This window comes from Rhincodon typus, chromosome 13 (genome assembly GCF_021869965.1).
Source record: "Rhincodon typus isolate 14 chromosome 13, sRhiTyp1.1, whole genome shotgun sequence".
Classification (NCBI taxonomy): domain Eukaryota; kingdom Metazoa; phylum Chordata; class Chondrichthyes; order Orectolobiformes; family Rhincodontidae; genus Rhincodon; species Rhincodon typus.
The window spans coordinates 25,444,368-25,471,203 of NC_063344.1; the positions used below are offsets into that span (position 1 = coordinate 25,444,368).

At 38.7% G+C, this 26,836-nt stretch overlaps 1 protein-coding gene across 1 annotated transcript in view; it reads left to right on the forward strand.

Annotated features, from left to right (window-relative positions):
• Positions 1–19,654, forward strand: part of LOC109922973 (transferrin receptor protein 1-like) — a 43,007-nt gene extending 23,353 nt beyond the window's left edge. Inside the window, exons 10-19 of the mRNA XM_048604291.1 lie at positions 633–799; positions 1,314–1,430; positions 2,295–2,380; positions 4,905–4,968; positions 6,671–6,738; positions 8,833–8,909; positions 9,467–9,551; positions 11,487–11,708; positions 12,849–12,989; positions 14,442–19,654. Coding sequence (XP_048460248.1) covers positions 633–799; positions 1,314–1,430; positions 2,295–2,380; positions 4,905–4,968; positions 6,671–6,738; positions 8,833–8,909; positions 9,467–9,551; positions 11,487–11,708; positions 12,849–12,989; positions 14,442–14,684 — 1,270 coding nt within the window. The 3' untranslated portion in view covers positions 14,685–19,654. The remainder of the gene's footprint in view (positions 1–632; positions 800–1,313; positions 1,431–2,294; positions 2,381–4,904; positions 4,969–6,670; positions 6,739–8,832; positions 8,910–9,466; positions 9,552–11,486; positions 11,709–12,848; positions 12,990–14,441) is intronic.
• Positions 19,655–26,836: the final 7,182 nt, after the last annotated feature.

Consider the following 26,836-nt stretch of genomic DNA (forward strand, 5'->3'; position numbering starts at 1 on the left):
GCAGCTGAGCTGTCAGGGGCCATTCTTACACTCATTTACAGCTTTAACTCTATTTACATTTTTTTATTCACTCACGGGTTGAGGGCACCGCTGGCTAAGCAGCATTTATTGCATGTCCCTAATTGCCCAGAGAGCAGCTCACAGTCAACCACATTGCTGTGGGTCTGGAGTCACATGTAGGCCAGACCAGGTAAGGATGGCAGTTTCCTTCCCTAAAGGACATTAGTGAACCAGATGGGTTTTTCCAACAATCGACAATGGATTCATTGTCATCACTAGACTTTTAATTCCAGATATTTATTGAATTCAAATTCCACAATCTGCCATAGCGGGATTCAAAACCAGGTCCCTAGAATGTAATCTGGGTCTCTGGATTAACGATACAGTGATAATACCATTAGGCCATTGCCTCCCCAGTTTCATTGCAGTACAGCAGTTTATTAACCTGTTTGTATTGCTTTCCACTTATGCTATGTTTATATTTCCTAATATACTCATCACCAAGTTAACATTGTACTTCAAAAATGATAGTTCTGTAGGTGTCTGTACCTAATAGGCCCATTTAGAATGATAGAATGCAAAATCATTATAATTTGAAGTCTGTTTTTAATAATCTGTGGTCTTCCTTTTAGTAAATTGGGTGGTGTACCAGTTCCACCCAGTTGGAAGAGCAAAGCAACCAAAGTTGGGCCTGGATTTGCCAATGATGAAGAACAAGTAATGATGGAAGTGAATAATGTTGAAGAAGTAAGAGAAATGCACAATGTCTTTGGTGTTGTTAAGGGTTTCGAAGAATCAGGTGAGATATATCCATTTAAATTTATTCAGTGCTGATAAATAGCAACAATATAATTGTCAACTGGTGATTCAGATGCAGTCGTGAGCAGGAAAGCAAAGATCTTTGTCTCAAACCTCCTTTCCCTGAGTTCAGAACTGCAGAAGTGTAACAAAATTGTGCTGAATGTTTGTTTGAAATTTGACTGACCTTGGACAGCATTATATTGCTAGAATGCAGGTAGGAATGAAGATCTAAATGCTGTGGAAAATGTAGATCTGACCTGTTGTTCTACTCAAAATAATTTGAGTCACGTACAAAGCAGTCTCTGTAGAGCTAACTGTTATGGGGGCAAGAAAGTGAAGATTGGAAAGATGATACAATACCTTCAAAGTGCATCAAACCTTGAATCTATCTTGGCAATTGTCCAATGTGCAGCTATAGATATGACTGTGATCTGATGCTAGCTTTTACTTCTAGAATAGGTAGATTGTCCAATGTAATTCATCTGCCTTTTTAATTTTTTCCCCACACTTAGATCATTATGTTGTAATTGGCGCTCAGCGTGATGCCTATGGCCCTGGTGCAGCAGAGTCTGGAGTGGGAACTGCTTTGCTACTGGAGCTGTCTAGAATCTTTTCGAGGATGGTTGAAGGTGAAAATATAAGTCATATTGGATGTGTGAAAAAAGTTGATAGGTGCTTATTAAAATTTTACAGGGCCAAGAATGAAATATCCTGCCTGCATAAAACTGTTTATACAGGAACAAAAAAGTGTTCTATTGCTAAGTATTTTAACTGTCCAAAACTGATCCCAAATGGTGAAAATATGCTCTGGAGAAAGTTGGGTTTTTTTTGTTTTTTGTTGTTTTTTTCTTTTTTTTTTGGAAATATTTGGTATCCACTTTGAAAATGTTGCTACCTTAAGCCCAGAATTTTGGAATAGATGATTTTGAATGGATAGGAGAAATAACATCAAACTTCTCTTGGATCAGAAATGATTTTCCCTTTTGGAAAATAAGTTAAACCTAACAACTTGTTTCTTTCAGCAGAGTAAGCGTCACTCAACGGGTACTGATAGACCTGCTGGGTTTCTCCAGCATTTTGTTTTGTTTCACATGACTGTGTTTTGGTGGGGAGAAGTCTACAAGTCTAGATTACTTGATTCTGTGTGCATGTCCTGTCCATTATAAGACTTGGTACAGTATGTGAATAGGGAAGGTGATTATGGCATTGTAGCCTGATTTTGGTGTCCAAATGGATCTTTCTGTAACGAGCGTCATTGTTTATTCCCACTTTAAATGATCTCTTTCCCCCTCTCACCTGCAAATTTGATTAGAATCTGTTTGCTGTGCTCATATGGAAGCTAGTGTTGTGTATGTTAAAGTATCATGTACTGGGCATTCGTTCAATCTACTGAGAGCTAAGTTATGAGTTCATGAGATATTTCAAACTTTTTTTAGTATTAACAGATAAAAAGCCATTTTTTTTTTTAAAATTCTATCTGTTTTGCTACATAGGTGGTTTCAGACCCAGAAGAAGTATTATCTTTGCAAGCTGGAGTGGTGGTAGTTTTGGAGCAATTGGAGCAACAGAATGGCTAGAGGTGAGACTTCAACCCTTGAATTTTAAAGAACTGCTTAACTATGCAGAGTTTTTTTTTATGAATAGGATACTTAAAATTCACTTTCTCTTGATGGGCATTGACTCACTCAAAGAACTCTTTGTTTAATGTAAAAGATGTATTTTGAAATATGCTTAGTCCATAAAGAATTTTAAGGGGGCATCATTTCAAGTCAGTCACACTCCATTGAAACACAATTGCTTTAAGACAGCTGATGACCACTTTTTCAGGACCAAGACTCTCTGAATAAAAGTAGATCTATTAATGACCCCTTTTAAAATAAGTAAAAACTAAATCTTCATTTAGAAAATATTACATTATTAAAAACATTACAGAATGACATTAAAGATTTTCTTTCTCCAACCTAATTTCCTCCATGTTAAGAGACATACTAAGGCGAAAAAGTACATGGTGTTGGGGCAAGGTACTAGCATGGATAGAGGATTGGCTGACTGGCAGAGGCAGAGAATGGGGATAAAGGGGTCTTTTTCAGAATGGCATTTGATGACTAGTGGAGTTCCACAGGGGTCTGTTTTAGGACCACAACTATTCACGTTATTTGTTAATTATCTGGACTAAGGAACTGACAGCATTGTTAAATTTTTAGATAATGCAAAGGTAGATGAAGGGGCAAGTTATGGTGAGGAAGCAGAAGGACTTGGACTGCGCTAGGAGAGTGGGCAAAGAAGTGGCAAATGGAATACAATGTGGGTGTGAAAAATAGAAATTGCTGAAAAAGCTCAGCAGGTCAGGCAGCATCTGTGGAGACAAATCAGTTACTGTTTCAGGTCGAATGACTCTCATCACTTGACCTGAAACCTTAACTCTGATTTCTGTCCACAGATGCTGCCAGACCTGCAGGACTTTTCCAGCAATTTCTGCTTTTGTCTCTGATTTACAGCATCTGTCATTTCAGTTTTTATTGGAAAAATATGAAGTTACGCACTTTGATTGGAAGAATAGAGGCATAGAATATTTTCTAAATAGGGAAAGGTTTGAGAAATCTGAAGCTCAAAGACCCTTGGGTATCCTAGTTCAGGATTCTCTTCATATTAATATGCAGCTTTGGTTGGCAGTTAGGAAGGCAAATGCAATGTTACATTCATATGAGGGGCAGTTGAGGACTCTGAGTCTGTACTCTAGAGTTTAGAAGGATAATGGAGTCGGGCAGTCTCATTGAAATTCTCAGAATACTGAAAGGCCTGAATAGAATGAACGTGGAAAAGATGTTTCTGCTAGTAGGAGAGACTAGGACCCAAGGGCGCAGCCTTAGAGTGAAGGGATGACCGTTTTAGAACTGAGATAAGGAATTTCTTCAGTCAGAATAATGAATCTGTGGAACTCATTGTGGAGGCCAAGTCTTGTGGTTATTTAAGACAGAGGTTCTTGATTAGGAAGGGGCTTAAAGATTTCAGGAAGAAGGCAAGAGAATGCAATTAAGAAACATATATTAGCTATGATTAGGTGGCACAGCAGACTCGATGGATAGAATGGCCTAATTCTTCTGCTATATCTCTTGGTCTTATCGTTAAACACTTCCATGTGTTCTTGTCTTTTTATCTGATAAACACAAATATTATAATACAAATAACAAACACTTATTTGTGCAGTACGTTTGTAAAATAGGAATAAACAATTACTGTAGCAATACCAGAAATGTAAATTTTACAGACACGTTAACCCACCACTACTCAGGTATGTGCTGTTGCACTTGTTGAGACAGTTGGATTTGAGTCTTTATTGCTTTTGGGAATTGTAATGTAACATAGCCTAATATTTATTGCAATCTTTTGTGCTGACTTCTTTCAGGCATATATGTATCTAACTAAAATAAAACAAACCTGCAGATGCTGGAGATCTGAAACAAAAACAAATTGCTGGCAGCACATCTGTGGAAAGAAGGCAGAGTTAACATTTCGAGTCCAGTGACTCCTGTTCATTACTAATGTGCCTTGTAATCAATACAATCCAGAATCTTGTGGTTATTTCATTCTAGTTCCACTTTTTTCCAAGACTCCAAATGGGAGGCTGATTTTTAAACCATCACTAGTCACTGGAAAGTACGTGAGTTGCTGGAGGTGACTGACTTTTTAATTAGCAGGATAGTTGGTCACACAAAGACAAATCCCTGACATCACTTGTGTTCTAAAGTAATTTAACCTTTGGACTTCAACTCGCATTACTGACATGAAGCCACCGTTACAAGCTGATGATTGCACGCTACGTGTACTAATAGGTAGGGATTGGCGAACACATAGCATCTAGAAGAATGAAGAGGTTAGTTGTGCTTGCAAGATTTCTTGCTGTCCTAAATGTTAATTGAGATCTTAATCCTTTGTCAAATTTGAGTTTAATTTTGGATAGGGATGCAAGAATAGGCCTTATTCAGATCGTATAAAATTAGCAAAAAGCCATTATCCATGCATTTCTAACTTAGTATATTGTAGTATAGTTTAGTATGTTAGTATTTTCATAAATTGGATTAGTCATTTGTGTTTCTTTTCAGGGATACATGTCTGTGTTGCATTTGAAAGTGTGTGCCTACTTTAGTCTTGACAGAGCTATATTGGGTAAGTGAACAGTGATTTCTTTTTTGAGAGTAAATAGGTAAGCTTTTTTCTTTTAAAAAGGCTGCATTTGCTGACACGATCACGTGTACTATGCTGCTTTTGAAACACATGCTCCGGTTTCAAGGGGGATGTAGCCCAGTAACGGAAGAAAATTGGGAGGACCTGGGAAGATGGAATGGGTGAGGAAATTTGGACCCGGGAGGGGATGGAGGAAATTGGGAGCGGGTAAGAGAGCCAGGGGGACCATGGACAAAGTTGGAGGGGAGGGTTAGACCTTCTTCGCTTGTCCCTCCAGGGAGCCCTCCTTGTCTACTGTCCTCACCACCGAGTTTCCAGTTCAAAATTACATATGCTTCCTTGCGCGTATAAAGTGCTACATTTGCACATGACATCACACGTAAGATCTACGTGATGATTTTGTTTGGAACTGTGCATACGCGTGTTCCTGAATGAGTGTGCATGCGTACTTGCCCACTGTTACTGGAGCAAAATGGGTTTTCTAGCACTTCAATCTGCCCTGAATGGTAAGCTAGATTTTGAATGGAATAAGGAGAAAAAAGGCTGAAGTAACTTGCATTATTTTGCTCGTTTACTATTGCTGTTTCCACAGTACAGGGGCAAATAACCAGGGGGCACAGTTTTCAGGCAAGGAGCATGATCTGATAGAAGTTTATAAAGTAATGAGAGGTATAGATAGAGTTAATGGTAGTTGTCTTTTCACTAGGATGTGGGATTTCAAGACTAGGGGACACATTTTTAAGGTGAGAGGCAAGGGATTTAAAAGAAAGATGAGAACTTTTTTACACAGGTGGTAGTTCGCATGTGGAATGAACTTCCTGAGAAAGTGGTGGATGTGGGTACAATTACAACATTTAAAAGACATTTGGATAAGTCCATGAATAGGAAAGGTTTTGCGGGATATTGTCCAGGAACAGGCAGGTAGGACTGTTGCGCCTGGGATTATGTTCAATGTGGACTGGTTGGACCGAAGGGTCTGTTTCCGTGCTGTATGATTCTGACATGTATTTTTTTTCTAATGTTCAGTTCAGTTATCTCCTTTGATTTTACTCCTAGTATGGCAACTGTTTAAAAATGTAACTCTGTTTGCATTGAATTTGAATATTGAAATGTTAGTAATCACCCTGTAAACACCAACCAATACTACTACTCCATGATATGACAAGTTGGCATTCATCTTTTATTAATTGGCTAATTTCATATCTATGTATGGCATATGCATATTGTATCTATATGTACCCAAATATTGACTAAGTCTTACATTTTTGTACATTTTGTTATCTTTTACAGCCTTGCAAGCTTTGTGGGATTTTTATTTTTTGAATTTTAATGTTTAAGGGAATGAAATCTCCTGAGCTTTTGAATTCATTATGCGAGAGGTAGAATTCTAACAGGTGTTATTTGTCATACTGCTTCCTTGAGATATGAGATTTATGATGTCTGAGATCCTAGTAGTAGATGTGAGCCTATTGTTCAGTTTTTTGACCAGGATAGTTCCTCAGTTGATTCAGCCAATATTGCAAGGGTAAAGGGCTAGGAATTTTTAACAGCAAGAAACTGCATTTAGGAAGATTCCTGCATAAATATCTTGTCAGTGGCTCTGAACTGATTTTAAAATCTTAATAGATTTCAACATGAACTGAGTGTTTTCTGAAATAAGTCAATTGTCTTTGTTCTATTCCAGGAGGCGCAAATTTTAAAATGTTTGGCAGTTCCATGTTGCATAATCTAATTCAAGAAACAGTTTCAATGGTAAGATTTTAATTTAATGCTGATTAATGTGCACTTATCTTCACTGCATCTATAAACTTTCAAGGAGCCTGAACTGTCAACTAAACACTTCCTGAAAGACCTGTTTGTTTCTGGCTGAATAATATTTTTAAAAACTCCTGTTTTTGAGCTTATCGTTTTTCTTTTAATAAATGCTAATATTGATGGTCACAAAGATGTTGGTTAAAGATGATCCTGTTTAAATCGGCATTGCTGGTCTGACACCTTTTTAAGTGTACTACTCATAGAACACTACAAACAGTAAAGAGATGTTATTACCACTTAACATTTCTCTGTCGTTGTTAAATAAAGCTACCCACTTTATTTCTTAAACATGTTTTTGAGTTTTGTGTTAAATCATACAAAATAGCATCAGGAGTAAGCCATTTGGCCCATCTAGTCTGATGAGATCATGCCTGATCTGACTGAGGCCTTAATTCTACTTCCCTGCTGTCTGTATGTGCTTAACTCCTGTACTGATCAAAAATCTTTGTGGGACTGTATCAAATACATCTTCAAAATCCAAATTCACAACATCTTATGGTATCCATTATCCACAGTTTGTTGGGTAACAAACAAAGCAGGAGTTTTTCCTTTCCAAAAGCTGTTTGTTTATCTTGTCTGATTTTATTGATTTTTTTTTTTTTCTAAATGTCCTGCTACTGTTCTGTCAATAATAGACTGTCCTCTCTTTTCCAGCTTTCATTTTTCCGTCTTTTTCTTGAATAGTACACTTGTATTTTAAAAGCTTTTGCATCTGCTGAGCCTTTTCCAGAATCTGGAATTCTGCATATGCATTGATATTAATCTTTCAATCTTTATAGCTACTTTCTTCAGACCTGAAAATACAGGCCATCAGATCCTAAGAACTTGTCTACCTGGAGTGCTGGTAGCTTTCCTGGTACTTTTTCTCTGTCGACAGCTTTGCTCTCCCTTTTGGCTTTAGATTTCCTACTTGTAATGCTTTGTTTGTCTCTTACCATGCTTTTAGGTAGAAAACACTTGTTCAAAATCTTCGCCAAGTTTTTGTTCCCCAGTCTTGTTGTCTAAGGAACCAGCATTTAATTTACTCCTGTCTCTCTCACTTTTTGGTTTGATTGAAGGTCAGCCATCTTAGTCCAAGGATGTCACTGCAGGAGCTTAACAGGCAGTGTTATTGGTCCAGTTGTCTTCAGCTGCATCACCAGCAGCCTTCATTATAAGTCATTAACATTTGCACCTTCGCAAATACAAAGTCTGTTACCTTGTGCAACAAGACTTGAGCACATTTAGGCTTTGGCTGAAAGTGGTAAATAAGATTCAGGCCACCCAAGTGGCAATCTCTATTTCAATCAAGAGAGAAAAACTATTACTGCTTAATATTTGATGGCCTTACAACTGCATTTAAGTTTAAGATGGGGGCTTTCAGGTCTAAGTTTCTTGCCTTCAAACAGAGCAAGAAATTCTTTTATGATCATTCTTACCTAAAGAATAATTCACAATGAGGTCATTCCGTAATCCTGTTTCATTTGTACATCACAATGTGTAAAATAGCCTGTTCCTGTGTTGGTTCCAGAAGTTGTTCCAAGTAGCTTTTGAATGCAAAGTTGAACCCAAACTTCCTTCCAGGCTACTTTGGTAATTTGATTTGTCCAGTGTATAGGAAGATTAAAATCTTCCATGATTACTATAGTGGCATTCTTATAAGATTCCATTTTTTTTGATTGACCCTATCCTACAGGGTCACTACTGTGTGGGGCCTATTATCTGTTCACCACTAAACTTTTTCTCCCCCGTACCTTATCTCCAATTTGATTCTCTGAACCTGGATCATTGTACACTATTAATTAACTGGGAATCTAAGACTGTTTTATGGTCTATGTTTTAATGACACAATTCTTTTTAAAAGAAAATTGGCAAGGGTGAGTCTGAATTGGTTGTGGTGTTTCATTAGTCTTGAGGTCATTTTTATAAAGTCAGATGCTGATATTTTTGAAATTGAGTTGATGTTTACATTAAGAAATACAAGAATTAAACCCGTTGATCTTTTTTAAGTTATTCTCTATTGCTATGTTTTATGTAAATCTTTCCTAACAGGTAAAAAGCCCTTTATCGCCAGATAAATCTATCTACAAAATGGCTGAAGCAGGTGCTGGTGACTGGCTGAAGGCAGTGTAAGTTTTTAGATACCATTTGTTTGCTTGTATTTTTTACCTAACCCACTCCTTGAATGATCTTGACTTTACAGATCTTCAGCCATCTATCCAACACTGTTCAAAAACATTTGTACAACAGCACATTAGACAAATCTTAAAAATTGCTTTGAGGTTCCCGGTTTAGGGCATTGGTCATATAATGTTCAGGGTTGCCGTTAAGGTTGCATAACTTTTTCATGTAACAGGTCCACACTGTCAGAATTTCTTTTGAGTCGTAAGTATCGTTAAACCTTGACATCCCTGAATGTTCTCTTCAAACAAGAGATATTGAGAGCAAGATCCAGAAGAGGTCAGGAGGAAATCAGGGCTAGAGGAAAAAAATTTGCATAAGGTTTGAACTTGCTGTGAGCTTGGGAGATTCATTAATAAACAAAATTGTTCAAAAACTATTTGAGTTTCAGATGTCATATACAAGATGGGTAAAATCTGATCAGAAATTCAACTCTACCATGAAAGTAACTAAATTATCAATTCCAATAACAAATCTTTACAAATTTAATTATTGCCCCTTATAGTTTGCAACCAATTCCGATGGATACCAGTGTTTATGCGTTCTTGGCAATTGGTGGGATTCCAGCTATTGGACTCAGTTTTACCAAGGTAAGTGAATCATGAAATTGCTGGCAAGCCTTGGAGTTAAATCTGGAATGAGCACAACTTTCACTTCTCTTTTGTAATTTACTCCACTGGAGTCAGCTTAAGTATTTTGGGTGGATCCTTACTAGCATCAGTCCTAGAGATGGGGGTAAATTGTGCCGTAGCGTTTTGCTGCAGTCATAAGACTGATTTGGGAGGCAGTAAAATTATTTAGAATATTACCTGGTAGGACTTCTGTCAATATTAGCAGTAATGTCTAATTCTGCAAATAGTAGCATAGCCAAAGCTGCTGAGTTTTTAAATGTGTAATTCAACCTGACCCACAGTCTTAGCAAGGCCAATAAGGTACAGGTCCATCTGGTATCCACTAAGTGCATAGATGAGGCAACTGCATTGTATATGATGCATCTCTCCCAAGCTGTTGTTATATAGTAGCTGCTTATTTGAGAATGGGATATGTTGTGCATCCACCCCCGCAAGTGCTTGACTTGAGCTGAACCCTACAAATATGAGACTCTGCTCCAAGTTTTGACTCCCTTTTGCCAGGGTGTTAATGCTGTTTAATGTGTATATTTAGGATCTGGAATGCGTTGTGAGAACAGATGGAGCTGGAATCATTCAATTTTCAGAAAGGAATTGGATAGTAGCTCCTTAATTTACTGTGGCAAAATTTTGGACCTCTAAGTGTTTGGGTGTTCGAGCACACCAGGAACTGCAATGGTTCAAAAAGGTGTCTCACCACTAGCTTCTCAAGGGCAAATTAGGAATGTTGGCCTAACCAGTGATGCCCACACCACAGGATGAATGGGAAAAAAAGTTATCTAAAGAGAACATTTGTGGGGCTGCAGTGAAAAGACAAGGAATGGCACTGACTGAGTTGCTTCGTAGAGCTTGTATGGATGTGATGAGCTCAATGCTCACCACTTATACTTTAACCAGTTGATGATTTTAGGTTTGTGAACGTATTGCACTGTTCACTGTTTCATAAAGTTACAAAGTACACGGATTGTGACCTAAATACTGGCTTTAAGTGTTCGATCAGTTGCCTGCTAAATGGTTTCAGTGGGAAAGTTAAGTCCATAAGGCAGGAACAGAGTAGGACATTCAGCCCATCAAATCTGTCTGCCATTCAGTGAGATTGTGGCTGATCTGAAAGTCCCCAATTCTACTTTCCTGCCTTTTCCCTATAAATCTTGATTCCCTTACTGATTAAAGATCTATTTTAGCCTTGACTGTACTTAATGACCCAGCCTCAACTGCGCTCCATGGTAAAGAAATCTACAGATTCACAATCCTCTTGAGAGGAAATTGTTCCTCACCATGTCTTAAATGCTAGTTCTCTTGTTCTGAGATTATGCTTTCTAGTCCCGGACTCTCCCTCGAGGGAAAACAAACTTTCTGCACCTACCCTGTCAAGTCCTCTCAATCTCACATATCTCCACATTCTGTTCTGCTGACCAAGTTTTTGCCCCCTCAGTTGACCTGTCTATAGCCCTCTGCAGACTGTGTTCCATCCATTTGTCCTCCACAAAATTATCTATAGCATGGTCACTTTATATGTCCAAGTCTTCAGTGCACATCATAAATAATTGTAGTCCCATCCCTGATCCCTGTGGCACGTTACTGGTTACAAGTTGCTGTCCTGAAAATGCCTCCTATATCCCAACTCTCTTCTATTAGTTAGCCAATCTTCGCTTGATGCTCATATACAACCTCAAGTCTGGCACCTTATCAAACTCCTTCTGAAAATTGCAGTAATTTGATATACCTGATCGGATATCACTGAGACCAAATGACCAGCTGTGAAGTCAGATGACAAGTATTTTCAGAAATTGCATAGGATGTGTAATTCTAATTTCCATTAACTGAAACCAGAGCCACAACATTAGAAGTCTGGTGTATGCATTCAGAATTCCTCACTGGTCTTTTCATTTGCAGGATGAAAATTACCCGTACAATACAGAAGAGGACACCGTGAATACTCTCTCCAAGTTTACTAATGGTAACTCCGAGACTGTAGCCCATGCCATGGCAGAAGTCATTGGGATTGCTGTGATTAAGATCGTTTATCACCATCAACTTCCACTCGATTACCAGAAGTATGCTAGTGATTTGTCTGACTATATTATTGACATTCAAAGCTATGCATCAGAATTGCAGGTAAACAAAAATTATGTCGAATCTTTTAGTCTGTTAGGATCTGACTGGCAGAAGTATGAACTATGCAGCTATACCATTGCCACAATTGAAGCAAAGATTGAGGTGTTAGGTAACTAGTACTATTAATGCTAAAATTGCACACTTGTCAAGGATTTCTACAGCAAAGAAGACGTTTTTTAAAAAAAGCTACTGTTGGGCTCATGTGACACAGTGGTAGTGACCTTACTTCTGAGCCAGGATATCTAGGTTTAAGACCTACCTGCACCAGAGGAGTGTAATGGCAACTCTGAAAAGGTTGATTAGAAAATCTGGGTACGGACCCTATTATGAATGGATGTGTAATTTATGCTGGAACTTCAGCCCAGTAGCTCAGAGTGCTGCATCTTCAGGAATGCAGCCCTCCTGTGGCACTAATCAAAATGTGCAGGGGGATCTTGTATTTTTATTATTTAAGGCTTTTTAGTTCTGTTGGTTATCTGGTAATTCATTGATACATTTGAAAGCCATAAGACACTTATTATTCCTTGTAACTGTCATGTTTGCCTGTGGTTAGGTGTAATTAATTGGAAATCATTTGGGCCTGAGGCTGGTATATAAATTCAAATAGTTAATTTCCTCTTCCTATATATTGTGGTAATGGGAACATTTAGTTGCAATCAATTTGAATCCTGTTCTCAGCACTGTCTTGTTAGATGTTACCCACCAAATTCAGTTATTTTAAAATCTTGTGTCACCTTCACTTTCTTGTCGCTTTTAATTTTGTGTAGTTTGTACATCTGATGTCATGCCACATGGCAGACTAATAAACACTGATATCTTTTCGATTCCATAGACTTCTTTGTCTATTAAAGACCAAATATGGTGCTTTCTGGGAACATATGGCTGCCAAATCATTAAACATGTGTAACAAATGATTACTTCAATGCTCAACAAACTCTGAGCCGCACGTTGCATTTTTTTGCTCATCTGTGCCACCTGACCATGCGCGTGCCATTTTTACATGAAAAACAGATATTGCTATATATCCTGCCAATCCATCAAAATCATGCTGCACCTAAAATTATTTGAAAATTGGTTTCACCATTCAGGTGATGCAACGTAAATTAGTCTTAAAGCTAAAGTAAAAATTTCTTTCTGCAGGAGCGTGGACTGTCTATGAAATGGCTATTTTCAGCTCGTGGTGACTTCTACCGAGCTGCCAATACTCTACGTTCTCAGATTGAAAGTTCTGATATGAATGATGTGTTGCTCTGTCGGACCTACAACAATCGAATTATGAGGGTAAATTTCCATGCTTTGCTGCCTTGCTCTGTATAAACTGCAAAAGTAAATGTAATTTTGATCTGTTCCAGCTTTGATTTGCTAAGGGTTGAGCTGATAAACAATGAGTACACTTTTGGTCAGCCAGTTGTTGATCAGATCCTGACAAACATTCTCACATTTGAGTTTCCAAATAATGATAGTGAGAAATCTGCATTAGTAGAGATCTGTACCTCCTATGAATGTAAATATCTTGTTTGTTGGACTTGGAGCACCATTAGACACCCACTTACCTGTTTTCCTCCTCGTCGTTGTGATTTTCATTGGGAAGAATACTTGTCCATAAGATCAAAACCAAAATGGCAGATTGCATGAACTTGGCTGGTAAAGCTAACAAAAATAATAATTAATAAAAAGGTGTTGAATGTTAATAAAAGAAATAGATTCTAAAAGCTTGACTGGTTAGATTCTGGAAGGATATTTCTCCTGGTTGAGGAGTCTAGAACTATTGATAATTGTTTCAGAATAAGCATTTGTCATTAAGGCGAGGAAAATTACTTCACGGTAAGTATGGATTTTTGGAATTCTCTGCCCCTCATGCTTGGTCATCAACCAAATGGTTAGCACTGCTGCCTCTCAGTGCCAGGGACCCAGGTTCAATTCCAGCCTTGGGTGACTGTCTGTGTGGAGTTTGCACATTCTCCCTGTGTCTGCGTGAGTTTCCTCCGGGTGCTCCGGTTTCCTCCCACAGTCCAAAGATGTGCAGGTTAGGTGGATTGGCTATGCCAAATTTCCCATAGTGCCCAGGGATTTTTGGGAGAGGTGGGTTAGACATGGGGAAATCGGGGTAGGGGAAATGGGTCTGGGTGGGATGCTCTTCGGAGAGGCGATGTGAACTTGTTGGGCCAAATGGCCTGTTTCCACACTGAAGGGATTCTATGATCTATGATCAAATCAGACTGGCGATAGGTTTTTAGATTCTGTGTGCATTGAGCAATATGGTATACAACAGGGAAATGGAGTTGAGGTAGAAGATCAGTCATTGTTATGTTGTGCCAGAGCAGGCTTTTTGAATGGAATAACTGTCAGTTTCTATTGTATTATGTTGCTTTAAAAAAAAACCTCACGTTTGGCATTTACTGGCATTCGATGCCTAGCCACCATTTAAGTTCCAAGTTTGGAGACAGTATGGACTGAACGTAAATGTGAGCCAACGAGGAAGACGTTGCCACGCCTGTGTCTTATCATCATAAGCTGCTGCTCACTTCAGACTGATGTTACTGCTTTCGACAAAAGGAATGGAATTGATCTCTGCCTACTTCTCTGCTGTGTAAACCTTTTACATTAGTTTGCACGTGCAGACAAAATGATTTTCTAATCTGTCAAACCAGTCTTGCAGTAATGAGTTGTACTTGTCAAAATAACTTGTTCTATTAATTGCAGAATAAATTAAAATCTTATTTATTCTAACAGGTGGAGTACAATTTCCTTTCACCTTATGTGTCTATAAATAATTGTCCATATAGACACCTGCTGTACGGCAAAGGAAACCACACCCTTGCTGGTATTGTGGAGCAGCTGAAACTTCTGAGGGTGAATCCTGAACTCGTTGATTTCAATATGACTCGTAACGACTTGGCTTATGCTACCTGGACCGTCCAGGGAGCAGCCAATGCACTAAGTGGAGAAGTGTGGACCAGCAGCAATAATTTCTGATCATGTCTCTTATGCAGGCCTTCACCTGGTTTGTCGACAAGCATCACTTTTAGTTTCAAAATGCTGAGATATATTAACCTTAGCACTTGTCACTTAGGTTTTGCTATTCTGGTATGGGATTAATTTATATTGTCTTTAAATCATGTATGGCATCTGTTTCGTGAGGTGCAAACCTTTTCTGTTGTACAAAATCTGAGACACAAAATTGCTTACCAGCATGAACTTGCAGATGTGTATTCAGATGCCTTAAAAGAACAGACATTCTATTCCAATAGTGCAAGTGTGGAGGAAGTGGTAATATCTCAGCTGTATTTGTTATTTATAATCTTTTGCATTCTGTGATGCTGCCACTTAAGCTGTTTATACATTAGCCTTCGTGTACTTGGTTTGCTTGTTCCCAGTGAACAGAACTTGTGCATCTGGCGGCAATCCCCTTGTCAACAAAAACTACAGTCCAGGTTTGCGCTTCATTTTAAGACAGCAATGAGGGTTTTCACCAGGTCTTCCTGGCAGCTAGTCTCAGCAAATTAACTAATTTGTTTGGATTTAGCACTGTGTGAAGTTAACTATACATTGTAAATCAGTTTCAAGTACCACATTAGACCAATGTAGAAGCAGCTGTGAAACATGCGTTTATTGATGACTGATCTGTTGTTCTTGCATTGTTTCATGGTGAGCAAAGGAGTATTTTAAAACTCTGGAACATTTTAAATTGAACTGAATGTGTGTGGGGAAGCAGGTGATGTTAAGTAAGTAGTCACCGTAGTCCCAGAGCATCCATAGGACTGCTGTCTGATTAGAGAAACAACTCGTGAGTTTAACCTGAGGGTCAACGGGTGAGTTTGAGAATTTAGGACCTTCATGGTGACCTCGGCCAGTATGAGAATTGAACCCATGCTGTTAGTGTCATTCTGCATCACAAACCAGCTGTCTAGCCAACTGAGCTAATTGATCATAAATGGAGGTATAATGTGAAATCAAAAATAAAAGTTAATATAAAATATGTAAATCTTGGATATAAAGAGTACTGTTATGAGATTACGGCTTTTTGAACGCTATATTGCAATTTAATAAGCCTGTTTATCTTTCTCTTCCCCCAATGCCTCATCACCACGCGCCCCCCCCAAAAAAAAAGTAATTGCACCTAAGTCATTAAGTGCAAGATGCTGATGAAACTGTTGAGGTTCCACTAAGCTTTTCCTCCTAAGACATTTTGTGATGGTTTAAGCTCCTGGGGCATTCTGTGGGGAGCAAGGCCCTTTATATCTTTAAACCCCTCTGCATTTTGAAATATAACAACATTACTTCTTGGAGTAGCAGAGCACAGAAGCTGCTGGAAATATAAGCAAACAAACTGACTATTGTAAATTCAGTGTAGTAAAAAGAAAAAAAAGCAAAGTTTCTGTATTTATGCTGGTTTCTAAATGGAGAGCTTTTCAAAATTAAATTTAATTAAGCCAGATCAATTGAAATGATCTGGGAAGTAGAGTGAGAAATGGGCCGATTTAAACCTTTGCTAATGCGTATTATTCAGTGGCATCAGTGACAATTTTAATATAAAGTAAACCTTCTCGTTAACTTGTAGCAACAGTGCTTCCATCACACTAAGTACTAGTGATTACACTTGAGAAAATTAGCAGGCATAAAGCAGAGTTAGTGTAGCTGAAAGGATATAACTTTCAATTTGTTAGACAAATTAGTCTTTGTGCCTTGAGACAGTAAAATTTTGTTTTGAAACAAAATGCATACAATTAATCTCCAATTTACTCACTGGGCTTGAAGAGGCCTTTACCTTGGTTTAATGAACTACAGTGTCAGTGCTACTCTGAAGTAAAGGAAAATAGATAATTCCAAAGAATTCATTGCATTCCTTTCTGAATCAAGGCATTACTATGTCACATCTCTACAAACTGGAAACAAAAATGAAGGCAATGATCAATTATTCAATTGCCTTCTCTTACTTTGAACTTTTACTCCTTGAAGAGACAGGAGTTTTACAAAATCTACGTAATAGTAGATTCTTGTTTTCTGAATCCATTGTATTTTTTAAGTAAGGTGTCTGTGTATTTTTGCAGTTTCTCACTCCACATTAGGTTGTTTGAATTGGATAATTATTTAAGTGTCAAAACATGTCCCACAGACCCAAGAATTTTAACTCTCTCTTTAAACTATGATCAAAAATAGATGGTACAGGAATTGTATAGCTTGCATTTGTTTTGGAAACTTTCCTTTTTCACACTTCAGTTTTATTCAGTTGTTTGGAAATTGTTTGATGTACTTAGCAGCAATGCAATAGCAGCCCTTCTAAGTAATTCATTACAATTATCTAAACTTCAGTTTATAAGAGAATCCTTTGCTCATCATCTTTTTGTGTTAACTGAATTTAAAACACACTTGTGCTCTGAAAGATGGCTTGTTGAATGGCATGTCCCTTGATAAGATGGAGACTATTTTGTTATTATCAGAAAATAATTTGGGTCAGTTATTGTGCAAAGAACAAAACTTGACTTTTGAGTAGGGGATAATTTGTCAAATCACAAGCTGCCTTAAAGAGCTTAAAATTTAATCAAAACAGTTTATCACTTGATAATCTTTTGAACTTTACTGGTGTAGGGGTTTGCAAATACGTTCAAAGCCCATAACTAGTGCACAAACAGAAACGTCATACTTGGCTTAGTCGTCTTAAACCATTTAACACCAGGTCAAGTACTTTACTGCTGCCTGCCTATTAATCTAGAATATTGGCTAAAGTGACAGGGCTAGATGCTTACAATTGATCATTTTGCTTTAAAAATGAAGCATCTAAATTATCTGGTAAGAAACTTTTGGGCATGGTGAAATTGCAATTGAATTTGCTATATTTAACCACCAATGGTTTCATTTTACACTTACTATATATGCTTGTCACTTAAGATAAGTGTCTGTCAAGCCCAGTTATCACGTCACTACTGTTTTCACCAATCAGCACTGAAATATTTATTTTTTTTATTTATCAGTGACAGAGTTCACTATAAATAGTTTTATCTTTTTAAAATAAGATAATTATCGGAAGCAGTGCCTTCCATAATTATGACGGTTATACTGTCGACAATCAGAAAGCAGCATCTGCTACTAAGAAATGAAAGCCTATGACATTTCTACAAGAATACAACCTCATTATCGGGAGCAGTGTCTTCCATAATGTCATGAAATAAGGTAGTTTTTGCCTACCAAGGTGTATATCGGAAGCAGTGCCTTCCATATGTTTCACCCAAGGTGTATAAAAATTATCGGGAACAGGGATTCCCATAATTTAACTATTATATCTGAATATCGGTGGGGCTAATTGTGTGCTTATGATCAACTGCTATCAAGTTTTATTTGCTTATGTGTATTGTAGCTTAACTAGTTTGTGATCTCTTTTTTTTTTGTAAGGACCTTGTGTGCCTTGTGCTGATATGTATTCACAGATGCTTTAAAACTTGTGTCCCTTTTTAATTGTTACTTGGGTATACGGAGCAGGAAGATGAAATCCGGGGAGCAGTAGTAGTCAAAGCAGATAGTTGCATGTCCTTTCGTCCAGTGTGGAACTGTATTTTTTTAATATAAATTGCTGTTGAGACTTGCTGATCCTTTTCTGAAGCTTTTCACATTTAATTGATAGATATTGGCAGATTTAATGTGTGCTGTTCCTACCAAAGCTTTTCATTGTAAGGAGCTCCTGGTGCCTACGTGGAGTAATGGCTCAGTCCTATGCTTTTCTAGTTAACACATTAAAGTTTTTGGAGTGAATTAACTGGAGTTTCTTATTCAGTTAGTTCCAAACTTGCAATGGAAGTTTTGGACTGAACCTCCGTGCTCTAGAAGGCTTTTGAAACCAGATGACCTGCAATTCGGTTAACAAACTTAATTCAGCCTGCACTTGGAACTTTGAAGTGCATCCGTCTCTGGGATTCTTCTGACTGCTCCTACTTAGCCCATGATCAGTGCCCCAATATGTCAATCCTAAAAGTTTACATTGAATCTGTGCTGGTAGACAACAGCATGACTTTAGATGCTTAAAATTCATTATCATCCCTTATACGTGGATTTTGTAGTGTTTGGCTTTGATAATCCGCACCTAAGCACTTTGGCTTTGGTAAGTAGGTTTTGTTCCTATGTATGGCATCGTAACCTGATAGTGTGTGCACTCCATCGTTGAGTGGCAGCACTATTGCACTTTTCTCAGGGCAAAGAGAGCAAAAAAGCCTAGAGCCAGTGTGTCTCAAATTCTCATGGAAGAACAGTCTGTTCGTTGAAAAGAATAAAGTTCTTCATGTTAGTATGTCTTTAATCAATATTCATACTTTCCCAGTTAGTGCTACAGTTACTCAAATTTCGTTCTGAATATATTCTGAGCATGAACTGGGCTATTGTAAAATGCCGTTCTGGGATACCAGGATGAGAATGACACCATTCAGTTTATACAGATCTATTTAAGCCCAGGTTCAATGGAAAAGATGTGATGCTTCCGTTCTTAAAATTTACTGTAATTGTTGTTTGAAAGAAAAATTAATCAGGCTGACCTAGAATATGGTATGAACAATTCCAGGAAATGTACTGTAATTTCATAGATTACAGAGAAAATCTTTATCTGTAATATTTATGGGAGTTCTTTGGTTCTCATTTATCTTTGTGTTCTCAATACTCCCCCAAAAATTCAGATTGTCCCGGGTTATTTCAGGGATTATTTCCCAGGCACTCAATGCTTTTGGATATTCTGTTTTGGGCTGCTTTTCCACTGAATCACGTGTTGCCATTTGTGCAGGGCTTTAATTATTTTGCTCTTTTTGCTACTGCAAAATATTCTGCAAACTGTCAGTTGTCTTGTTCTTTTGTTAAGTATGGCACTTGTCTATAGTTTCAAGCAGAAATAATTGTATTATTTAGTAAATTGTTCAAAAACTTTAGTTGGTAAAAAAATTGATTTGTTTGGCTGTCTTGCATATGTGCTTCAAATAAATGTTTTAAAACATTATTTTTGATTGGTTGATGTTTACAGCATAGAAATATGCTGTTTGACTCCATGCAAAACTCTCATTAATTTTCATACAGAAGTATGATCTCACATCTACATATATTTGAATTCAGTTGTCAATTACATGACCATTCTCCAAGTTTATTAATGTTTTCCTATATTTTGTAACAGATTTAAAGTGAACTGCAAACGTTGGTCAGTATTTGTGACAAATTTTGGGACCTGCAGAATTGTCCTTTTTTAAATTAGCCTTTTAAATACTGGAATAGCAGTGAGTTATTAATTGCTAGCCCTTTTTCAGTTCAAGATTTCTAGAAGAGGTATGAAAGGGGTTGGAATGTCTTCACTGCTGACCACTGATGTGTTTGAAGGCAAGAAAATGGGCAGAAATGAAACATATTTGGAATCTCTAAGAACCAACCTCGAGATAATTGATCATGTGCAGAAATAAACCAAAAGAACTGTGGATACTGTAAATCAGGAACAAAAATAGAAGTTTCTGGAAAAGCTCAGCAGGTCTGGCAGCATCTGTAAAGAAAAAAAATCAGAGTTAATGTTTCGGGTCCGGTTCTGAGGAAGGGTCACCGGACCTGAAACGTTAACTCTGACTTTTTTCTTCACAACTGCTGCCAGACATGATCATAAAGTCATGCATTCTAAAATATAGGAAGAGGAGAAGTAGATCATTTGGCTCCTCGAGCTGCTCTGTAATTCAGCAAAATTAGGACACGTCTTTGTCCTCAAACGACATTACCATCTAATCTCTGATATCCCTTGATTGCCTTCATCCAAAATTCCATTAACCTCAGCCTTGACTATACTGTCAACAGGCCTCTTATAAACCTAAGATAGGTTTCATAAACCTACGATAATTCCAAACAAATATCCACAACTGTTTTTGAGTGAACAAAATTTTTTTTCTCCTCATAGCTATAAAGATCACGCCTTTGTTCTGAGACTAATCTCCGATTGTAAATACATGAGCAGCTTGTCAATCATGTGGAAAAGTTATGGCTGTTTGAAATAGCATACAATATACTGATTGTCCTCTTGCATTTAAAAAAAATACTCCTAACCATTTTATGAATTCTAGTTGAAGGTGGATGACAAAATTTTTGTCAATGATATGTTGATGAAATGGATGTCCTGTTTGTACACTTGGGATTTGACTCAAATCCCCCATCAGAATGAACAGACTTGCAATGCTGTGAAGGTCCTGTCCCACATTAGAACTCCAGATTTGAGGTAAAATTTCCTACTGTAAGCATTCAACTGTCACTCGATTCTGCATGCACAATTGATATCTGAAAATTTGCCTATTTTTGTGTTGTCATGGCTAAACATTACCAAAACCTGTCTTGACCATTAAATCCACAACCAGATCTTTCAACTTGTCTTCTCAAGTTGCTCCAGTGTATTTATATTCACTGGCATCATCAATTTTTCCCTGTTTAGTGCAGTTCCTGAAAAATTTGTGTACCAGTTTTCTTTTTCGCATCCTAGAGATACTTAACAAATGAACTTAGTGTACTCATGTATATTCTGCCAATTGCATGTAACAGATGGATGATCAATTAATCTGCTTTTTGAGATGGAGAATCATGGTTGGAATATCAGGAGAATGATCTAACATTTAAATAATACCATCATTTATTTGAATACTGTCTGACATCCCATCTGATTGACAGCATTTAGTTTTCAATGGAGTGCCTGTGTATTTGCTCTTAGTGTAATACTTGAATCTATGAGCCAGAGAATGATTACAGCAAAGGACAAAAAGCCATTTGGTACATTGAGCCAATGCCTTTTCTTCTCTTTGTAGAGTAATCCAGTTTGTTTTTTTTCCCTACATTCCTGTAACCTTGCAAGTTGACTTTCTTCAAGTGCCAATCCAACTTCCTTTCCAAGCAATTCCTATCTCTGCTGCTACTCATCTTGTAGGGAACATGTTCCAGGGTTGTTACCACTTATGTACAAAAGGCCTTCTTCCTCTTGCCTGTTCTCCAAAGCCGTAAAACTGTGTTTCCTAGATGTTATACCAGCAGCTAATGGGGAAAAAGGTTTATTTTGTGTACCTTTTACCTTTACTAAAGGTGCACTTCTATCCAATTTCCCTGTAATATTCAAGGAGAACAATCCCAATTTCTTCAATTTTAAGTTTGTAATTAACATTTAATCCTTGGAATTATTGCAGTAAACCGCTCATGAACCCCTGCCTCCTTCCGAAGAAATGATGACTGAACTGAAGGCAATACTCCAGTTGTGGCAAATCAGACCTTTAAACAAGTTTAGAATAACATTGGTTTTGTTACTATTGGTGAAACCCAAGTTCCCAAATGATGTCAATTTTGTCAGCCAAGTTCAAAGGTCTCTGTACATGACCCCCAATGTCTCTTGGTCCCTGTCATGTTCTCTGGAACTGTGCCATTTTGTCTCTGTTGCTGCTTGTCCTTCCAAAATGCATCACCCCTTGTTTTTCTGTTAAATTCCATCTACTACTTATCTGCATTGGTAACCTATCTGTAACCTGTAAATTTGTATCATCCTTACTTGTGCCAAGCTTGGGTATGTGGTCTCATCACTGAACCATGGGGAGTATTGCTTATCATTCTCTAGTCTGAAAAATAACCATTTACTACAACTTGACTGTTTTCTGTCTTCAGGGCAATTTTTGTTTTTAGCCAGTCTGACGCTGACCCTCCTGTTCCGGTAGCCTCTTTTAATCAGGTCTTGTATGTGATGCTTTGTTAAACGTTTTATTAAAATCCTTTAGACCATGTTCAATACTTACCCTACATTTAAAAAATACAATTAATAAAGTTCAGTTTGTCTTTTATAAGTTTATGCTGGCCATCCATAATTAACTCCACAAGGTACATGTCAGGAGTGTGATCGATTGCTCATGCAAGCAAGTGAAGAATATAGTTCCAACAATATTTGAGAAGCTTGACAGCAAGACAAAGCTGCCCTAGCAGTACACCATTCTTATCTTAAACATTCACTCCCTCAACGATACACAGCGGCACCCATACATACCAAATATGGGATGTAATTTAAATAACATCAAGGTTTCTTAAAGTCTGCTATTGGTAAAATGTTAGTCTTTTTATAAAGGATGTAATAGCAAGCATTTAGAAATACGTAATCCAGCAGAGTCTATATGTCTTCATGAATGGGCAAGTCATGCCCAGCAAATTTATTAGAAGTAGTTGAGGAAGTAACCAGCAGGATAGAGAAAGGGGAAGCAAAGAATGTAATATTTTGATAAGGCTCAACACATTAGGGTACTTTAATATATTAAGATGATGCCCAGTCTGAGTTCCACCAGGGCCATTCAGCTCCTGACCTTATTACAGCTTTATCTCACCTCATGATTGGCTAGTAAATGTGCAATGCCACTTTTCTGCCTTTTCCCCATAACCCTTGATTCCTAATTCACAGCTCTTTTGGCTGTATTTTATAGGGGTCTGAAAAAATCTGTCTGTCTTATCTTTGAATAATCTTAACAACCCAGCCTTAACAGCCTACAGTAATAAAGGATGCCACAGATTCACAAACATCTGAGAGAATAAATTCCTGCTCCTGTCTTATGTACAAAGAAAATTACAGCACTATCTAAACCTGTCGCCTATTTTCCAAGGATCTGTATCCCTCTGCTCCCTGCCCATTCATGTATCTGTCTAGATACATCTTAAATGACACTATCGTGCCCGTCTCTACCACCTCCGCTGGCAACGCGTTCCAGGCACCCACCACCCTCTGCGTAAAGAACTTTCCACGCATATCTCCCTTAAACTTTTCCCCCCTCACCTTGAAATCGTGACCCTGAGTAATTGAGTCCCCCACTCTGGCGGGGAAAAAGCTTCTTGCTATCCACCCTGTCTATACCTCTCATGATTTTGTAGACCTCAATCAGGTCCCCCCTCAACCTCCATCTTTCTAATGTAAATAAGCCTAATCTACTCAACCTCTCTTCATAGCTAGCACCCTCCATACCAGGCAAATCCTGGTGAACCTCCTCTGCACCCTCTCCAAAGCATCCACATCCTTTTGGTAATGTGGCGACCAGAACTGTACGCAGTGTTCCAAATGTGGTCGAACCAAAGTCCTATACAACTGTAACATGACCTGCCAACTCTTGTACTCAATACCCCGTCCGATGAATGAAAGCATGCTGTATGCCTTAACCACTCTATCGACCTGCGTTGCCACTTTCAGGGTACAATGGACCTGAACACCCAGATCTCTCTGTGTATCAATTTTCCCCAGGGCTTTTCCATTTATCGTATAGTTCGCTCTTGAATTGGATCTTCCAAAATGCATCACCCTGCATTTGCCTGGATTGAACTCCATCTGCCATTTCTCCGCCCAACTCTCCAATCTATCTATATTCTGCTGCATTCTCTGACAGTCCCCTTCACTATCTGCTACTCCAACAATATGTGTGACCCCTTATTCTGACATTATGCCCCATGGTCCTAGACTCTCTCAGAAGGAGAAACAACATTTCTAAATCTAACATGTCAAGTCCCCCCAAGATTTAAAACTGCATTGAGTACAGGGTCAACCTACTCAAGCTCTCCTTTTAAGATAGTCCCTCCGTACTCTGGATCAGCCTAGTGAACCTTCGCTGGACTGCCTCCTAGGAGAGCCAATGGATGTTATCTACCTGGACTTCAAGAAGGCCTTTGACCAGGTACTGCACAGGAGGCTGCTGAGTAAGATGACGGCCCATGGTGTTAGAGGCAAGATGCTAGCATTGGTAGAAGATTGGCTGTCTGGCAGAGAGTAGGGATAAAAGGGTCTTTCTCAGGATGGCAGCCAGTGACAAGTGGTGTTCCACAAGGATCAGTGTTGGGACCACAACTTTTCACTTTATACATTAATGATCTAGATGAAGGAACTGTGGGCATTCTGGCTAAGTTTGCAGATGATACAAAGATAGGTGGAGGGTAGTATTGAGGAGCTGGCGAGGCTGCAGAAAGATTTGGACAGTTTAGGAGAGTGGGCAAAGAAGTGGCAGATGGAGTACAATATGGGAAAGTGTGAGGTCATGCACTTTAGTAAGAAGAATAAAAGCATGAACTATTTTCTAAATGGGGAGAAAATTCAGAAGTCTGAAGTGCAAAGAGACTGGGAGTTCTAGTCCAGGATTCTCTCAAGGTAAACTTGCAGGTTGAATCAGTAGTCAGGAAGGCAAATGCAATTTTGGTATTTATTTTGAGAGGACTTGAATATAAAAGCAGGGATGTACGACTGAGGATCTATAAGGCTCTGGTCAGGCCACATTTGTAGTATTGTGTGCAGTTTTGGGCCCCATATCTCAGGAAGGATGTACTGGCCCTGGAGCGGGTTCAGAGGATGTTCACGAGAATGGTCCCAGGAATGAAAAGCTTAACATATGAGGAACGTTTGAGAACTCTAGGATTATACTCATTGGAGTTTAGAAGGATGAGGGGAGATCTAATTGAAACTTAGACTATTGAATGGCCTGGACAAAGTGAATGTTGGGAAGATGCTTCCATTGGTAGGAGAGACTAGGACCCGAGGGCACAGCCTTAGAGCAAAGGGAAGACCTTTTAGAACGGAGATAAGGAGAAACTACTTCAGCCAGAGAGTGGTGAATCGATGGAATTCACTGCCACGGAAGGCTGTGCAGGCCAGGTCATTGAGTACATTTAAGACTGAGATTGATAGGTTCTTGATTATCAAGGGGAGAAAGCGGGAGAATGGGGTTGAGAAACTTATCAGCCTAATTTATGCTCCTATGTCTTATGGTGTTTGAAAGTACTGTCCGAGGATCTTCAGTGGGGGTGTCCAGACTGCAGGGGCTGGGAATCAGAAACATTTGTGGAGATGAGAACAAGATTTGGAACAGATTGGGCTGTTCAGTCCCTCAGGCCTTCTCCATCATCCAATTGGATCACGGTTGATCTGACACCCCTCACATCCTATTTCTTGTTCTTTCCCCCTAACCCTTGATACCCCTGCTGATCAAGAATCTTTCGATTTCAGCCTTAAATATATAAGGGAAGTCATGAGGGTTGGTGGAATCTCAATGTGTATGGGATATAGGCAGAACAGCTTTGGAGGGCATGGTACGCGCAGGAGGGGCTTATTGGCAGTGACCACTACTGTGGTCTTCACAGGAGGATCATAGAGGAGCTGGAAGGTCATCATTAAGGTGTAATGCTGGTGTTCTGGGGACAGGAAGGACAGTTGGAGATGAATTTCAATGCGGTGGGACTCCACATTTGGGGAAATGGTTGGAAAAGGGCATGCAAAGTAAAAGCAGATATGGGGGTGGGTACCTGGTGACCAGGGTGGTGCTGACGGTGTACACTGTAAACTGTGTTCCCTCCCATCATTTGCTGTTCTCTAGTTGCAAAACGCAACTGGAAAATGTTTCGGACAACATGCAAAATTAGGAGAGTCAATGTCACTTTGATGAGCAAAAACACAGGATCCATGTCTGCTGGACATCAGACATTCAAGGTGCAAATACATGAAGCATGGGGTAACAAACACCAGTTACATTTCACTTGCCTTTATTGGTTGGGGAATTGAGTACAAGTTAGGACAAGTTAGTACAATTGAGTTAGGATGTCATGTTGCAGCTTTATAAACCCTTGGTTAAGCCACACTTAGAGTATTGTGTTCACTTCCGGTCACGACTTTACAGTAAGGATGTGGAGGATTTGGAGAGGATGCAGAAGAGGTTTACCAGGATGCTGCCTGGATTAGAGGGTAAGAACTATAAGGAGAGGCTAGAAAAACCCATGTTGTTTTCTCTGTATCGACAGAGGCTGAGAGACTTGATAGAAGTCTATAAAATTATGAGATGCATTGATAGGGTTGATGGTCAGAATGTTTTTCCCAGGGTTGAAATGTCTAAAACTAAGGGGGTATGCACTTAAGGTGAGAGGGGGAAAGTTCAAAAGGAGACGTGAAGGGCAGGCAGAAAGGATTAGTTAAATTTTGCGTCATGTTCAGCACAACATCGTGGGCCAAAGGGCCCATTCCTATGCTGTATTGTTCTATGTTCTATGTTCTATCTGCTAACATTTCTTCACCTACTTACAGTTGTTCATTTACTTTGCATGAAATTGTATCAAATGTGAGTCAAAGCTGGATTGTGTCATGCCACTGGTGTCAA